Below are 14545 nucleotides of genomic sequence, written 5' to 3' on the forward strand. Positions count from 1 at the left end.
ATCATGAAACAGATTTATGTGGAATCTGAAATCAGACAAGGCTACCAAGAATGTGACATCTCTTGACAAAATACAACACCTTATGCAGGTCCCAAGTTGGTTTAGACAATTGTGATGACAACTCAAATTGGAAATGCATTTCAATCAGTACTTCTTCGGCCATTACAAGAATGCTACCATCCATACAATGTCACATCAGCTGAGCAAATTTTGCTGCTCTGTGAATTGGCTGTACTTTCATATCACTATAGCTCAAAAGTTGTTTGATCTGGGTTACAACATTCAGGGCTTACTAAAGCTTACTCAGTAACAAAATGTGAATCGACATTTTGGTTGCAAATGGATCTATGTTTAATGTTTAATGGTAATTTCCAAATTTGACGCATCAGTGACAAAAATGATGTCTGATGCAATTCCCTATTTCGACTTGCCTTTTCATGTGTTTGTGATGGGTGCCACTGGTGGGCAGAATTGTACCATGGACTCTGCTTTTGGCAGAGATATATGATTATGGAAAGGGTTTTGTTGCTTTTATTTCCAGAGAAATAGTATGTTGCTCCAGCTGGAGATTTTTCTCGGAAATACATATTTCAAACAGTGGAATTTTCTAATTTGAAATGCATAACAGCTTTGAAAAATCATATCAGAACAATTGTAATATACATTAAGGTACTTCTAATTCTGTGTTTTGGATATACAAAAATGTCTCTATCGTAACTTGTGTATTTTGTTACAGCATAGCATACTCTACTCTCTTGTAACACTAAATTATATGACACGCCAAAAGCGTAGTTATATATATGACTTATTCATCTCTCTATGAAAACACTCTTACCATCTTTTTATCCATGTGTAAATGACCAAGTACAAAGATAACACAATCAAATGAAATAACAATTTATGAATACATGTTCTTTTATTTTTGGAAGCAAAATAACAATTTCTGTATCAATGGAGAAAGCCAACAAGATAACAACATTCACAGAGCTCATCAACACCCTCAAAGTAGGCTAACAACATTCATACAGAGCTGAACAACACCCTCAAAGTAGGCTAACAACATTCATACAGAGCTGAACAACACCCTCAAAGTAGGCCAACAACATTCACACAGAGCTGAACAACACCCTCAAAGTAGCCATACAACATTCACACAGGCCTCATCAACACCTTCAAAGTAGGCCAACAACATTCATACAGAGCTCATCAACACCTTCAAAGTAGGCCAACAACATTCATACAGAGCTCATCAACACCTTCAAAGTAGGCCAACAACATTCATACAGAGCTCATCACCACCTTCAAAGTAGGCCAACAACATTCACAGAGCTCATCAACACCTTCAAAGTAGGCCAACAACATTCATACAGAGCTCATCAACACCTTCCAAGTAGGCCAACAACATTCATACAGAGCTCATCAACACCTTCAAAGTAGGCCAACAACATTCACAGAGCTCACCAACACCTTCAAAGTAGGCCAACAACATTCATACAGAGCTGAACAACACCCTCAAAGTAGGCAGACAACATTCATACAGAGCTGAACAACACCCTCAAAGTAGCAATACAACATTCACACAGGCCTCAACACCCTCAATGTAGCCAGACAACAACATTCATACTGACCTCATCAGCATCCTCAAAGTAGCCAGACAACAACATTCATACTGACCTCATCAACACCCTCAAAGTAGCCATACAACATTCATGCAGACCTAAACACCCTCAATGTAGCCAGACAACAACATTCATACTGACCTCATCAGCACTCTCAAAGTAGCCAGACAACAACATTCATACTGACCTCATCAGCATCCTCAAAGTAGCCAGACAACATTCATACTGACCTCATCAACACCCTTAAAGTAGCCAGACAACAACATTCATACAGACCTCATCAGCACCTCAAAGTAGCCAGACAACAACATTCATACAGACTTCATCAGCACCCTCAAAGTAGCCAGACAACAACATTCATACTGACCTCATCAACACCCTTAAAGTAGCCAGACAACAACATTCATACAGACCTCATCAGCACCTCAAAGTAGCCAGACAACAACATTCATACAGACTTCATCAGCACCCTCAAAGTAGCCAGACAACAACATTCATACTGACCTCATCAACACCTTCAAAGTAGCCAGACAACAACATTCATACTGACCTCATCAACACCCTCAAAGTAGCCAGACAACAACATTCATACAGACCTCAACACCCTCAATGTAGCCAGACAACAAAATTCATACAGACCTCATCAACACCCTCAAAGCAGTCAGACAACTATCCATTTCTGGAAACAAGAAGGCCTTGTGTAAAAGACATTGCAGTAAGCAAATCTAGCAGCATGCATTCACCTTCTCCTGTCATTCAATATGTCATTTGAAGTCCATCATTGTCCATGTGGAAAGTGGAAAATCTTACCAGACCAGTTAGCTACTGTCTCATTATGTATTTTCTTCATCATTTGCTGGCAGTTATTATTAGGATTGCAGACATTATGACCAAAAAACACACCATAGAACTTTATTCCAAGTCATGTCCTCTTTCACTTCAATACAGTGACGCCATGTTGATCTGGACAGTAACTTTCCTTGTGAAATGCCCACAATTAACATTTTTCCTTACATGGAATAATGTTCCTTTGCATATATGTCCATTCCCAGCAGTATTCATCATCCACTTTCTGGGCCAAATGAACTAAAGTGTTTTCACTGTACATATATTTCACCCAAGCAAATACAGAGCATCATTCTGTTATGGAAGTGATAGATGCATTTCACTCTCGACCAACAGCAAGGGGACACAGTTCAAACACTTGTTTCCAATATGACAATGGCCATGACAGTTACATGACACAATTTCCACATTCAAATTGCAATATTATCACTCGGATGTGACATTCATAATACACAAACAGTAATTATATCAGGACTTGTTGACATTGGCCGAGATGACACCCTCTGAATTGATGTTTAGGACTGAAGGGTCAAAAGGCTGGCCCTTGAAGGGCGAACCTTCGGCATCCCAGGCTTTCCGAAGCATTTCATGCTGTTTCTGTGGATGATAAAAACACTGACATATATTATGTCCTTATAATATTCTCTATTTCAAATACCGTAAAACATTCAAAACCATAAAGTAATCGAAAGAAGAACCCTAAACTATTATCTAAAATCACATCTTATCACTGTTGACAATTTAGCTTAATGATAGTAACAAGAGTAATTATGAAAAAAGAGTAAATAATTAACAGATTATTACATCTCTATATCCTCCCCATTTTACAAAACCTGAGTCAGAAATACAAAAATTCTAACTCTCTAGGCGTCAGAAGCCCCTGCAATGAGTCAAAGCACTTAACTGAAATGTCATTTATCATTCATGACTTTATGTAACTTCATGACAATAACAGACTGACTGAGCTGATAAAGAAACCCAACTTTTTCTACATTTTATAACTAAAAAAAACCTATGGGTAACATATAGAATAATCTATTAACAACTCTCCCTCATGAAATTGAAATAATGTTGAGTGTCACTCCCTAGGCAAGGGGTTATTATAATTAATGCACTCAGGATAGACTGCTTGTAGCTCATAATATCCTCCATAACAATTCTCAAATTGGAATTACAAATTTCACAATTCATTTATGTAGGGAGGCCCTTTCCCAGGTTGATTGTACCAATTGTTTATTGATTACACAACTGTTTATTGGTTACATACTAGTTTGTACAACCCAAAAAAAAACCCCAAAAACAGACACCATCTGCCCGCACTAATATTTTCAAAAAACATTGCCTGAGAGCCAATTCTTTTTTTAAGGCCACTGTTATGGCTTTGTAGAGGTGACTAGCATTTCATGAGCAAAATAGCATTATTTTCCCCAAATGTCTTGTCTTGGATAAATCCAAAGTATCCTCACCTGTTCATGTGACTGTGGAAGCCCTTGGCGTTTCTGCTGCTCATTGAACATCATCTCACCAATCTTGGCCTGGGCTTCATCATCAAGATCCGTCATAGGCCGACTGCAGTCAATGTTACGAACATTAATCTTAGGCTCGTCCTCTAAAGCTGATTCCCACCATCTTTCTTCTCGTTTTTCTAAACTTACCTGAAAATCATCCATGGAATATTAGGACTTTGTAATTTAAGAAAGTAAAACAAGATATTTAAAGATCAAAAGAATTTTAGGGATAATGTTGGAAGAAGATAGTTTGACACTGCTTATCTCCCTTTACACGGCAGAAGTTGGTCTCACAAGCGTTTCAACTAGAATTATTTAAAATGCAAAACTGGACATCATTTACAAACACAAAGGGAAAAGGGAACCCTTTAAGAAAAAAACGTTTTTTCATTAAAATCAAATGATCTTGTTTGCAATAAAACTAGACTAGACTACCAGTTGTCGGACTTTCATTTTTGTGGAAGTCTCGGTGGCTGAGTCAGATCACTGACTTTGTGTGCTGGCGATTAGGTGCCTCACTCTGGCAGTGTGGATTTGAATCGAATCCCGGACAGGACTCAACCAAAAAAAGTATAAGAATCTGTACTTTACTCAGAAAGTGTTATCCCAAATATAACATTTGTTACATTTGACCACCACTTTCTAAATGTATGTTTGTAATTAATAAGGCTGTGCCATTATATTGTAGTGGATATTGTATGCACCCTGATGTTTCTGAGCACCATGGCATCTACACCCAAAAGGTAGTACCATCGAAGGAATATTTGTCTTCTGTGTGGGTTTTCGTTTGTACTCATCGAAAGGAAGTCAACCATTTTAGGAAGCTGATATCTGATTGGCTCAAGAACCCATACATCCTTCATATAGATTGGGCAGTCAAAGTTCACTCAGGTTTCACCTGATGCAACCTCCTATGGAGGAGTCCTCGGATCTTCAAGCAGATAGCAATATATCAGGGTAAAAGATGTGATTTTCATGAGTTTGCACCAAGAATGGGCCTCTTAGTCTTATCATCTGCGGAATCTGACTTACATGTACATGTTCGGCAGGAACCAAACTCCACATACATTCCTCTTTGTTGACATCCCAGGTCAGATTACCATCTACGACTGTCTGAGACACATTCTTGTCGTCACGATAACACACTCGCAGGTGCCGTTTCTCAATGGTTACTTCAACCTGCTTTCCTTTCTTAATGTACGGTGGCACCTGTAATAATGATTCAGATAACCTGTTAAACACATTAACAGGTACATTTTTTTAATATATGATCATATGCAAATTAAGACACCCAACATGCCCAAGTTATCTTAGTTATGACCTTTTAAAGGCCTTTTTAAGGTAATGATCAAGCTCTTCAGAGTCTAAAATATAGCCCACACATCAATTTTTCAATATTATTTATCAATTGAGCAATTGACTAACCTTCTGCTACATGACACCATCATGTATTATTAATAAAAAAAACCCAGTAAGCAATGGTTACCAAACTCAATTTACGTTTTTTGAATTTTAAGGTCTTTCAAGGCAGACAGACAAATTTGAGGTTCTAAGTACTATTGTTAGAAATATGACAAACTTTTATCTCTCTCTACTTCAATAATTCCAAAACGTATTCAGCTATTGTTGCTCTTGTTAACACCGGAAAGCTGTTTGATATTAAAAAAAACCCTAAAAATTGCCGTATGAGTAACGTTTAGACTTACAAAGATTCGAATATCAGCATCTGTTATTGACTGTGACCAGACATACTTCTCCCTCACAGCGCCATTGTAACTCATTGGGTTATCCTGGAATGCCTGCTGCTCCCTATAATTGATCGACATGGAAATATTTCACTCAAACCTGTAGGCCAATATCTCAAAATTGTATAACAATGAATATTCTTAAGCTTATCATGCTTATTAGACCAAAAGACATTTTACAAGCCTCAGGCTTCTGACTAGTGGCTGAAGACACAGACTGTGCTTGAGTTTTATGCTCCCCAGGAAGGTGTGAATACAATTAGAATTGTACACTTTATAAAAAAATGTATATTTACATACTTATCCTACCTCACACTGTGCATTTCTTCTTATTCTTTGATCCTGGTGTGGAAACACCCCAGAACAAAGTTTCCAGCTTCAAAATACAAACTCACCCCTACACATCCCATACATCACCAAGTCACCACTGTGTTCATGGGTTACGCACCACTACAATCCCGTGCAACACGAACCCTGTGATATGATCACCTGACATATCCAGCACCTCCATTCTCAATCTAGATCATACAGGCTGGTGTAACTATGGTTTGGATGGTTTGGTGGGCATTAGGCGTTTGAGATAGGATAAGTATATAAATATACAATATATTGTAAAATTACAAATTATAAAACTTATCCTATCTCACACTATGCATGTATCGCATGGTTGGAGGGTGGGGCGCAGATACCCTAGTCTGTAAAAGGGCCTCAACCTTGAGACATACACATGGAAATTGGAACGAAACAATGATTAAATTCAAGGATTTCACATGGTTTAGTTGTAAGAAGAAACTTGTGTAAGGGTTGCTTCAGAAGCTGTCTTTGTGATACCATGACAAATACAGAATGACCTTGGGTAATCATGCGTTCCATGGTTTCACTCAGGACGTCAAGCCAAAGAACGAACGCATAACCATGAGCAAACAGAAGAACCCAGAGGAACAAAGTCACTTGGTGGAAGAGTCAACTGGCATGGTTGACTCACCCGAGGCAGATCCTGTAGTGAAGAAGACCTAGAATAGGAAGATTTGGCTCCACGGTTGCAGCGTCCACGAAAGCCTTTCCTGCGAAAGGAACCATGTTTATGACTGAACGTCTTTCTGGGCCAGGACGTACTGTTCTGGAACCGCAGACAACATTACAATCCAGTGGTCAGTGGAACGATTGTAGGAGACAGTGAGCTGTCACATGCAATAGGCATTGTCTGCACAGAGACGGGAAGGTCGGCAGTCCAAAACGAGTCAGAGAGCAAGTCCTTCTCAATGGAAAGTGATGGAAAGCTGACTTTTCTTTTTTCTTTTTGCAAGAGAACGAAGGCACAGTCACATGGAATTACACAATCCATTGGGTTGTTTCGCGGAGGAAGGCCCATGCTTGAACCAACAATCAGCCGCCCATTTTAAACACTTGCGAAGGTAAGCATGGTAAGTTTTGAAAGCCGATTCTGACAGGGTAACACACTGCTGACATTATGTAACAGTATCACACACTCAACGACAATCACAACAAATAGGATGGAAGAGCAAGCGGAGAAAACAGGCGATTGCAGTCTGTGCAGAGGGGGCTCACAACTCCATATTGTAACATATATTTGAGGTAATGTTAGACAGAAGTGGTAGCTCCGAGTTAAAAAAAAAGAAGAAAAAAAGTATTCTCTGTTAGCTATAACTTCCGACAGAATTGAGAATGAGGGTGCTGTCAGGTGATCAGACCGCAGGGGTCATGTTGCCAGGACTGCAGTGGTGTGTAACCCATGATCACAGTGGTGACTTGGTGATGTATGGGATGTGTTGGGGTGTTTTTTTAAAGCTGGAAACTTTGTTCTGGGGCGTTTCCACACCAGGATCAAAGACTAAGAAGAAATGCATAGTGTGAGATAGGAAAAGTGTAATAATTGAACACTTTTAGCATAGCCCTATGTAGTGTGGAGTTGCTTTATATTATTGTCAAGCAGACAGTATCATGTTATGGTCAACACAGCAACCTACTTGGAAGTTACTGTGCCTGTATCTTCATCCTTCTTCTGGCTTGGTAGAGTCTTCACATCACCAGCACCACCTGTGGAGGGGACAGTGGTAGTGGTGGCTTGTGGTGCTGTTGCTTGTGGTGTGGAGACAGTAGCAGGAATGTTAGTTTTGGATGTGGTTGTTGTCTCACGGGTAACTGGTGGTTGTGTCGGAGCAGCTTTTTGATAAAGAAATATGTAAATAAGTGAAGATACACAGTGAGGTGTAAGTAAATGCAGTTTTAGTCTATAGTCTGAAGCACTGATATCAAGTGGCCTGAAAGTTGGCTGTGGATGGACCAGGCAAATACACATAATACTATCTAAAACCATTGCAAGAGATTCTGTGTGGGGTTGGGACAAGTCCGAATTTACTCCCCGGGACACTAGTTTGTCAAGCATGGGAAACATACTTTTATAGTCACTTAACACCCTTGCCTCAGTAAGATGACCCTTCCCAGGTACTCGCTGCTTGGGAATTGTTTTACTGGAGCGCTGAATGATCATGCATACACAGAAGTGACTGAAGCTTTTATCTTTACTCAAACATATAAAAGTCAGAAGGGATGTGTGTATACCGGTGGTCAGAATGAAAAGCAAACGTAAGCAGCTTTCAGTGTAACTGCATAGTTTTATGTGTACACAGGTCCTACTCAGGACCAACCTGACCCGAGCGGAATTTTGTTTGTTTATGTCTCCATAATCCAAAATAAAAATGAGGACACACCTTCTACCTGACTACCGGGTACTATTTCCTGATAAATAAATGGGAGGGGCTTGTGTTGCATTCTTGTGGTGAACAATGTCCCTGATTTCCAGAGTTCATACTAGACCTTCATAAAAAGTGAGTCCATGGCCCACCTGTAAAAACAAACTCGTAATGCATTTTAGATTTATTTTTAATTTCACGAGTGCGCCAACATGACCAGTGTTAGAAATTGGCACTAGTCCTATAGTCCTTGCCAAACTGCCCAATAATTAAGGTATCATAAGGACGAGTAGAAATTTGCCATTTTTTGCTTCATGTTATCATGATAAGGACAAGTAGACTAAAAGTGTTAGTTTCTACTGCTGATGACCCGCCTGTACTTCTACAATGCGTCATATAAAACTTTAGTGCACCAATGGCGCAAGGGCATGGCCTAGAATGAACACTGGACTTTATATTAATTATTGTCCACATATCTATTTATAAGAACTGTTTTCATCAAATCTTTGCGTTTTTGGTGCAGTTAACATGTATGGCGTCTGAAAAAAGTGTGTGTGTGAATGTATGTGTGAATGTGTGTGCCCTTTGTTCAACCTAGGACAGGGCAATAGTTACCTTTGGCCAAACTCTTATCAGCCTTTTTCTTCTCTCTTTCCATCTCATCCCTCTGAGCTAATGCTTCATACTTCTGGAATTCCTGATTAGAATTGAAAAAGGAACAGACATTTGAATTAAAAGCACTTCATATGATCATGATAATTGTGAATAAAAACAAAATCATTTTAACCATGTTAACATCAGGTAACAATATTTTAAAAAGGGTCACAAATTAAATTAAAATAATGGTTTATTGGACATGTTTCATATTACTTTTAAACTGTTTGGCATGTTGTGATGCTGATAATAAATATGTTACTGCAATAACATGCATTTATTATTGTCAAGTCACTATATGGCAGAAATAATGCTGATGTGATGTTAAATTCTAACTCACTCACTATTATTGGTCAACTTAAACACTTAGTTAAAAAAAAGAGTTAAATTATAGTTTCTTGTCCATTGTTAAAAGTGAGATCAATTTCAGGGGAAAATATTGATTGTTGTGACAGCAGAATAATATTAATACATGGGATGTTAATCACATTATACATGTTATATAATTAACATCCACTTATAAATGCTTGGTAACACCACTTTGAAATTGATTGTGACATGGCATGTCAGCTTAGTCATGTCAATTATCATAAACTGACCTTCAATAGTAGTTTAGCTGCAGTTCCTGGTGGAAATCCAAGCTTGTCATCTTTCCTTTTCATGATGCGGAAAAAGTCTGTCCTGTGAGAATAGAGAATGTTATTATCATTATTTGTATCATCATCATGAATGTAATAAAATGGAGCACTTCAACTTACATCAGTAAAAGATAATATTTTCAGACTTACATTTGTCATGCGTTTGAAACAACAAATCAATCCATCAGCATCTAAAAGGTCACCTTACAGAATACACTATTACAAGTCCCGGCCCACTGTGTGTTCGGTCACAACTTGGGGATGGCTCTGATTGTACCAGCTGCGGACAAGACATTCTGCTATATAATTACCAAACTTGAATAAAATCTTTAAAAAAATTTGGAATACAATCAATCAATGTCCTAGAATATGAACAGATCTAAAATGGCTTAGCTGAAACTTCCAGCGAAGCTATTTTAGATCGGTAAGTGAAACATGCTGGTCATTTGTCTGGGGAATATCAGCGGATATTGATAAATTAATGCTGGTGAGGTGAAATAATACCAAACAGGCTTATCACCTACAACTGTATAGGCAGACACTCTACGGCTATGGCAGAATACATGTCACACGAAAGGCAGGTCCTATCATCACAAATGATCACTGAAAGAGGCTTGCTTGGTTCACTCGTTGAAAAGTCCGAGTTTGACAGACGGTTAAAATAGCAGGTACACAACAAGGTGATTTAGTAACTAACCTTCTGTATAGGAATCCGATAACTACATCCAGAAAATTGGTAATCTCGCCTTCATTCGACAATATTCCAAGAAGTGTGGAATCGTATGTTTCGCGTACGCTTGCCATGACCGTATTTTTCAGTTTGTTTACAGCGTTCGCGTGGCGGAAGTCAAATTTCAGTCTCACAAGGAAACGATAACCTACGAGAGTGGTAAAAAGAGAATATTGTGATAAATCAGGCAATCAAAAAGCATTTTATTCAGAGATGACAGCAGATATTATACTTGGGAATATATCTAGATCAGTATTTACGGAGGAAAGCGTGAAATTAACGCTATAATCGGATAACCAGAATGCACCATTCTTCATGGCCGCGCCCATTGGATTCTAGCATGTCGCTTCCCATTCGGTATATCTTTGCTGTCGCATCACTGGGATTGTTGTCAGCAGGCATATACGACTACCTAAAGAACTTTGAAGAAAATGGATGTGAAATGACATGGATGTTTGAATATCCAAAATATATTGTGCGTGTTTGGTGTCTATTAGTTTTCTTGTGTAGGGCTAAAAGACGCGCCAGTTGCTCCGAAATTCAAAAGCGAAGAAATAATCCCAAATTCCATTGCTCATTAGCCAAATTATTCAACCCAATGACATGACACCTAAGTTATGCGGTCGGTCAAAATTGTGTGTCCTATTGTTATTAGTCCCAAACATGGATGAGCTACATGACTCGACTACCGGCTGATGAACGGGTCAAGGTTGAGGGCACCCAGCTCTGTCAGTGTCAACTTTACTGTCTCATAGGAGCAATAGCAAAATATGTCCATCTGTATTATTATGACAACGAATCCCAAACATTTTTATGTTTAATATCATCACCAAGAGACTGAAAATGTTACGATGAAAAGTACATTTCTATATTGTATGGCTTCTAATCCTACATAATAATCTATTGTGATGTTTTAGGCATATTTACACATTTTATAAATTGCCTGAGAGAATCACATTTTACAAACTGACTGTAATACACAAAGGAATATCCACACAAAGGAACAATATCCCAAACGTCTGCAGCTGTACAAAGAAATGTATTCGATGTCACGTGTCTCTGTAACAATCAAATATTTTAAAATATATATATCGTTTCGGGATATTATAACCCATGTTCGTATCTCAACAGATCACTTAGATTGTTTCAGGTGTTTCACATAAGTGTCAAGTCTGAAAGGTCGGCCAAGAAAGCCCACGTGACAACTATTTTCATAATGTCCACGGTTCCTAAAAAAAATCCATTGAATTAGATAACAATGAGCAATTAATCAACATATTATCGGTTCACCCTTTGAACAAAGTATGTTGTTTTTACATCGGCACTTCACGCAAGGATATGAGTTTTTCCCCTTTGTTTTAGTAAACCTAGACATGTAAACACTCACTTTTGAGATATCCACCATGCAAGATAACAGTGATTAATCAATCAGTGTATTTTCTGTTAATCCTTTGATGACTACAAACGATCCGCTGATTTACCAAAAAAGTAAATCAACTGATCATTCATCTCTTGTTGGGCTGCCACGTTCATATTACATAACACACATTTTACATCACTTCAAACCTGGATTTAGATTGAATAATTACCCCAGACACAATAAATGCCAAATGGGAACCTTCGTCAGGTATTCGGAGTGGTGCTACCACTAATTATAAGTGTAATAAATTCATTAACTGAGCATCAAGTGAATGACGTTAAATACACAAGTGTAGGGCTATACCAGAAAACGTGGATGACAACAAGGGAGTAGTAATCGTATTATCGACACAATCTGAAATCCGAAAATGCTTTCACTGCATGGATACTTTTTTTAAAACTATAACAATCGGGTATTTCCAAATGACGACAACCAATGATCTCCACCGTTCTTTTTGTCTGTTTGTTTAGGCTGAAGAAATTAATTACCATGCGCCCTTTGTCGAAATCTTTATAGATCACGTTTAACCAATCAGTGTTCAAGAACGGGTAAAACAAATATTGTCCCAAGTTTATTTTGCTGTCCTTGCAGATGGTAGCCCAGTCTCTTGTCATGCTCAGTTGCGTTGCGTATTATCTGAGTACACACGGGGAAAAAACAATAACAAAGGCAACAACCAGTCCCGGGCAATTGCTTTAGATCAGTGCCCCTTTAACATCAACCTGGCAACACAAGGTTGATCCTTCATATGATGGGATAACAATCCCCAAAAGTGGGCCTGGTAAAGGAAGTACTCCCCAAACAATTATTAACCCACCTCCATATGGAAATATTGGACACAAAGAGTAAGATACAACATTTTCAGATTTATTCCATTATAAACACAACCTCATGAAAATCGCTCTTCATAATGCAGGCATCATCTTGATATTTATATACTCTGCTAAAAAAAAGAAACGAAAAAAATTGATTTAAAATGTAAATTTTATGTCATATAAATAATCAACAGAAGGTAATTGATTGTTCAAAATTGGCATACATCATTGTCATTGATACAGGTTCCATATGGCACACATGGAACAGTAGCTTTCCAAGGCAATTGTTATCTGTGCTCAATATCTTGTATGGCCACCATTTGAGTCCAAAACTGCCTGGCATTGTTGTCCCATGGAAGCAATCAGATCCTGAATTGTGGCCTGGGGAATGTTCACCCACTCTGCCTGTGGTGCTTGTGCCTACTGTCAGATTTTCTGTGGTTGTTGCTGACATGCCCGCTGTCGTTGATCCACTGCACCCATAAATGTTCGATTGAATTTAAATCTGGAGACCTGGAGGACCATGGCAGGACCTGGATGTTGGGATTCCTGTTAAAGGCTGTTGTTAGTCATACCGTGTGAGGTTGGGCGTTGGAAAATGATGTTCACTTGTTGCATAATGGGTAGGATGTGTGGCCGAAGAATCTCACCTCATGTAACATTGTGCCGTTAAATTCCCCAGAACTTGCACCAAATCTGTTCTACCAGTGTAGGAGATAGCAGCCAGCATCGTCAAACTATGACCACCAAATCTGTCTGCTTCCTGTGTGCAGTTTCCTGCATAACGTTCCCCATTAAGATGCCTGTAAACACGACTTCTACCATCCGCACGGTGAAGCATAAAACGCGATTTGTCACTAAACCAATCTTGTCTCCATCGCAGTTGTGGTCATACTCTGTGACCTTGACATAATTGACGTCGCATCCGATGATGCAGGTCCTTCAATATAACACCTCAAACTGGTTGTCTTGCGCAAACATCTTCAGCATATACATGCTTCCTCACTGTCTAGGCTGATATCCTAGTTGCCGTAGTTGTAGAGATGGCTGTGGGAGTTCTTTCACGTTAGTGACATAACCATATGAGTCTGTCCTGTGCGCTAGTTGTGATACATGGTTGACTGGATCTGGGAAGGTTACATGTTTGTAATGGTGCTTGGTGCTATGTGGAAAAAACTGGCTATGGCCATAGATCATTCACCTGTTTGCAGTCAGCCAATGATGTCGTTGTGTTGGGTTTCCATCAGTTGTGGTATGTTTTGCAGTTCACTTGCTTTAACATTGTGATGGCATGCAAATGAAAACACAATGTTTTTATAGCCCAAAAAGTGATGTTGCATGTGCATGTCACATTGGTGTGTTTCGGCGCCAGGCACTCATGTGTTTGTGTTTTTGCGATTTTCCATCCTTTCACCAAATTTCTGCAATACCTCATTCTTTCTTTCCACTCGAATCATTCCCAATCCATGCAGCAATGACCAATTCAATTTTGGTATTAATTTTGTATGGATATATTTTGCATTTCTTTTTTTTGCAGAGTATATAACATTTAAAAACAATTCATGGTAGTTTTCACACTGATATTAAATTGATTTTAATTGTGTGTTTTTTATCTCCTTGTGAATATACTACAATGATTTAAACATTATCATATTGCATAACACCTGAAATGACAAAAACTTGGTGCTGTCTCACCATGCTCATTTTAAGGGAAGCCATCAAGCACTATTCCCATGCTGTGCTTATCCCCAGCAAAGGCTTATATTATTGAGTTATACATCAACATTGAGTACATGGAGTACAGCAACAGTGTAAAACGACAACCCTGATTACAACTTTGCTTCTTTACCAAACAC

At 38.7% G+C, this 14545-nt stretch overlaps 2 protein-coding genes across 2 annotated transcripts in view; one reads left to right on the top strand and one right to left on the bottom strand.

Moving 5' to 3' along the window:
• Window positions 1-230: 230 nt before the first annotated feature.
• Window positions 231-10556, bottom strand: LOC139468072 (nudC domain-containing protein 3-like). The gene is made up of 8 exons (XM_071249779.1): window positions 10422-10556; window positions 9686-9767; window positions 9048-9129; window positions 7707-7902; window positions 5680-5782; window positions 5006-5182; window positions 3932-4120; window positions 231-3062 (listed from the first exon to the last, which is right to left on the bottom strand). Exons 1-8 carry the CDS (start codon window positions 10526-10528, stop codon window positions 2934-2936), a joined length of 1065 nt encoding a protein of 354 aa, XP_071105880.1. The 5' UTR covers window positions 10529-10556; the 3' UTR covers window positions 231-2933.
• A 229-nt stretch (window positions 10557-10785) lies between these two features.
• Window positions 10786-14545, top strand: part of LOC139468073 (GPI inositol-deacylase-like) — an 83035-nt gene continuing 79275 nt past the window's right edge. The window contains exon 1 of the mRNA XM_071249780.1: window positions 10786-10929. Coding sequence (XP_071105881.1) covers window positions 10795-10929 — 135 coding nt within the window. The 5' untranslated portion in view covers window positions 10786-10794. The remainder of the gene's footprint in view (window positions 10930-14545) is intronic.

This window comes from Haliotis cracherodii, unplaced genomic scaffold, assembly GCF_022045235.1.
Source record: "Haliotis cracherodii isolate W230 unplaced genomic scaffold, xgHalCrac1.p SCAF_2, whole genome shotgun sequence".
NCBI classification, from domain to species: Eukaryota; Metazoa; Mollusca; class Gastropoda; order Lepetellida; family Haliotidae; genus Haliotis; species Haliotis cracherodii.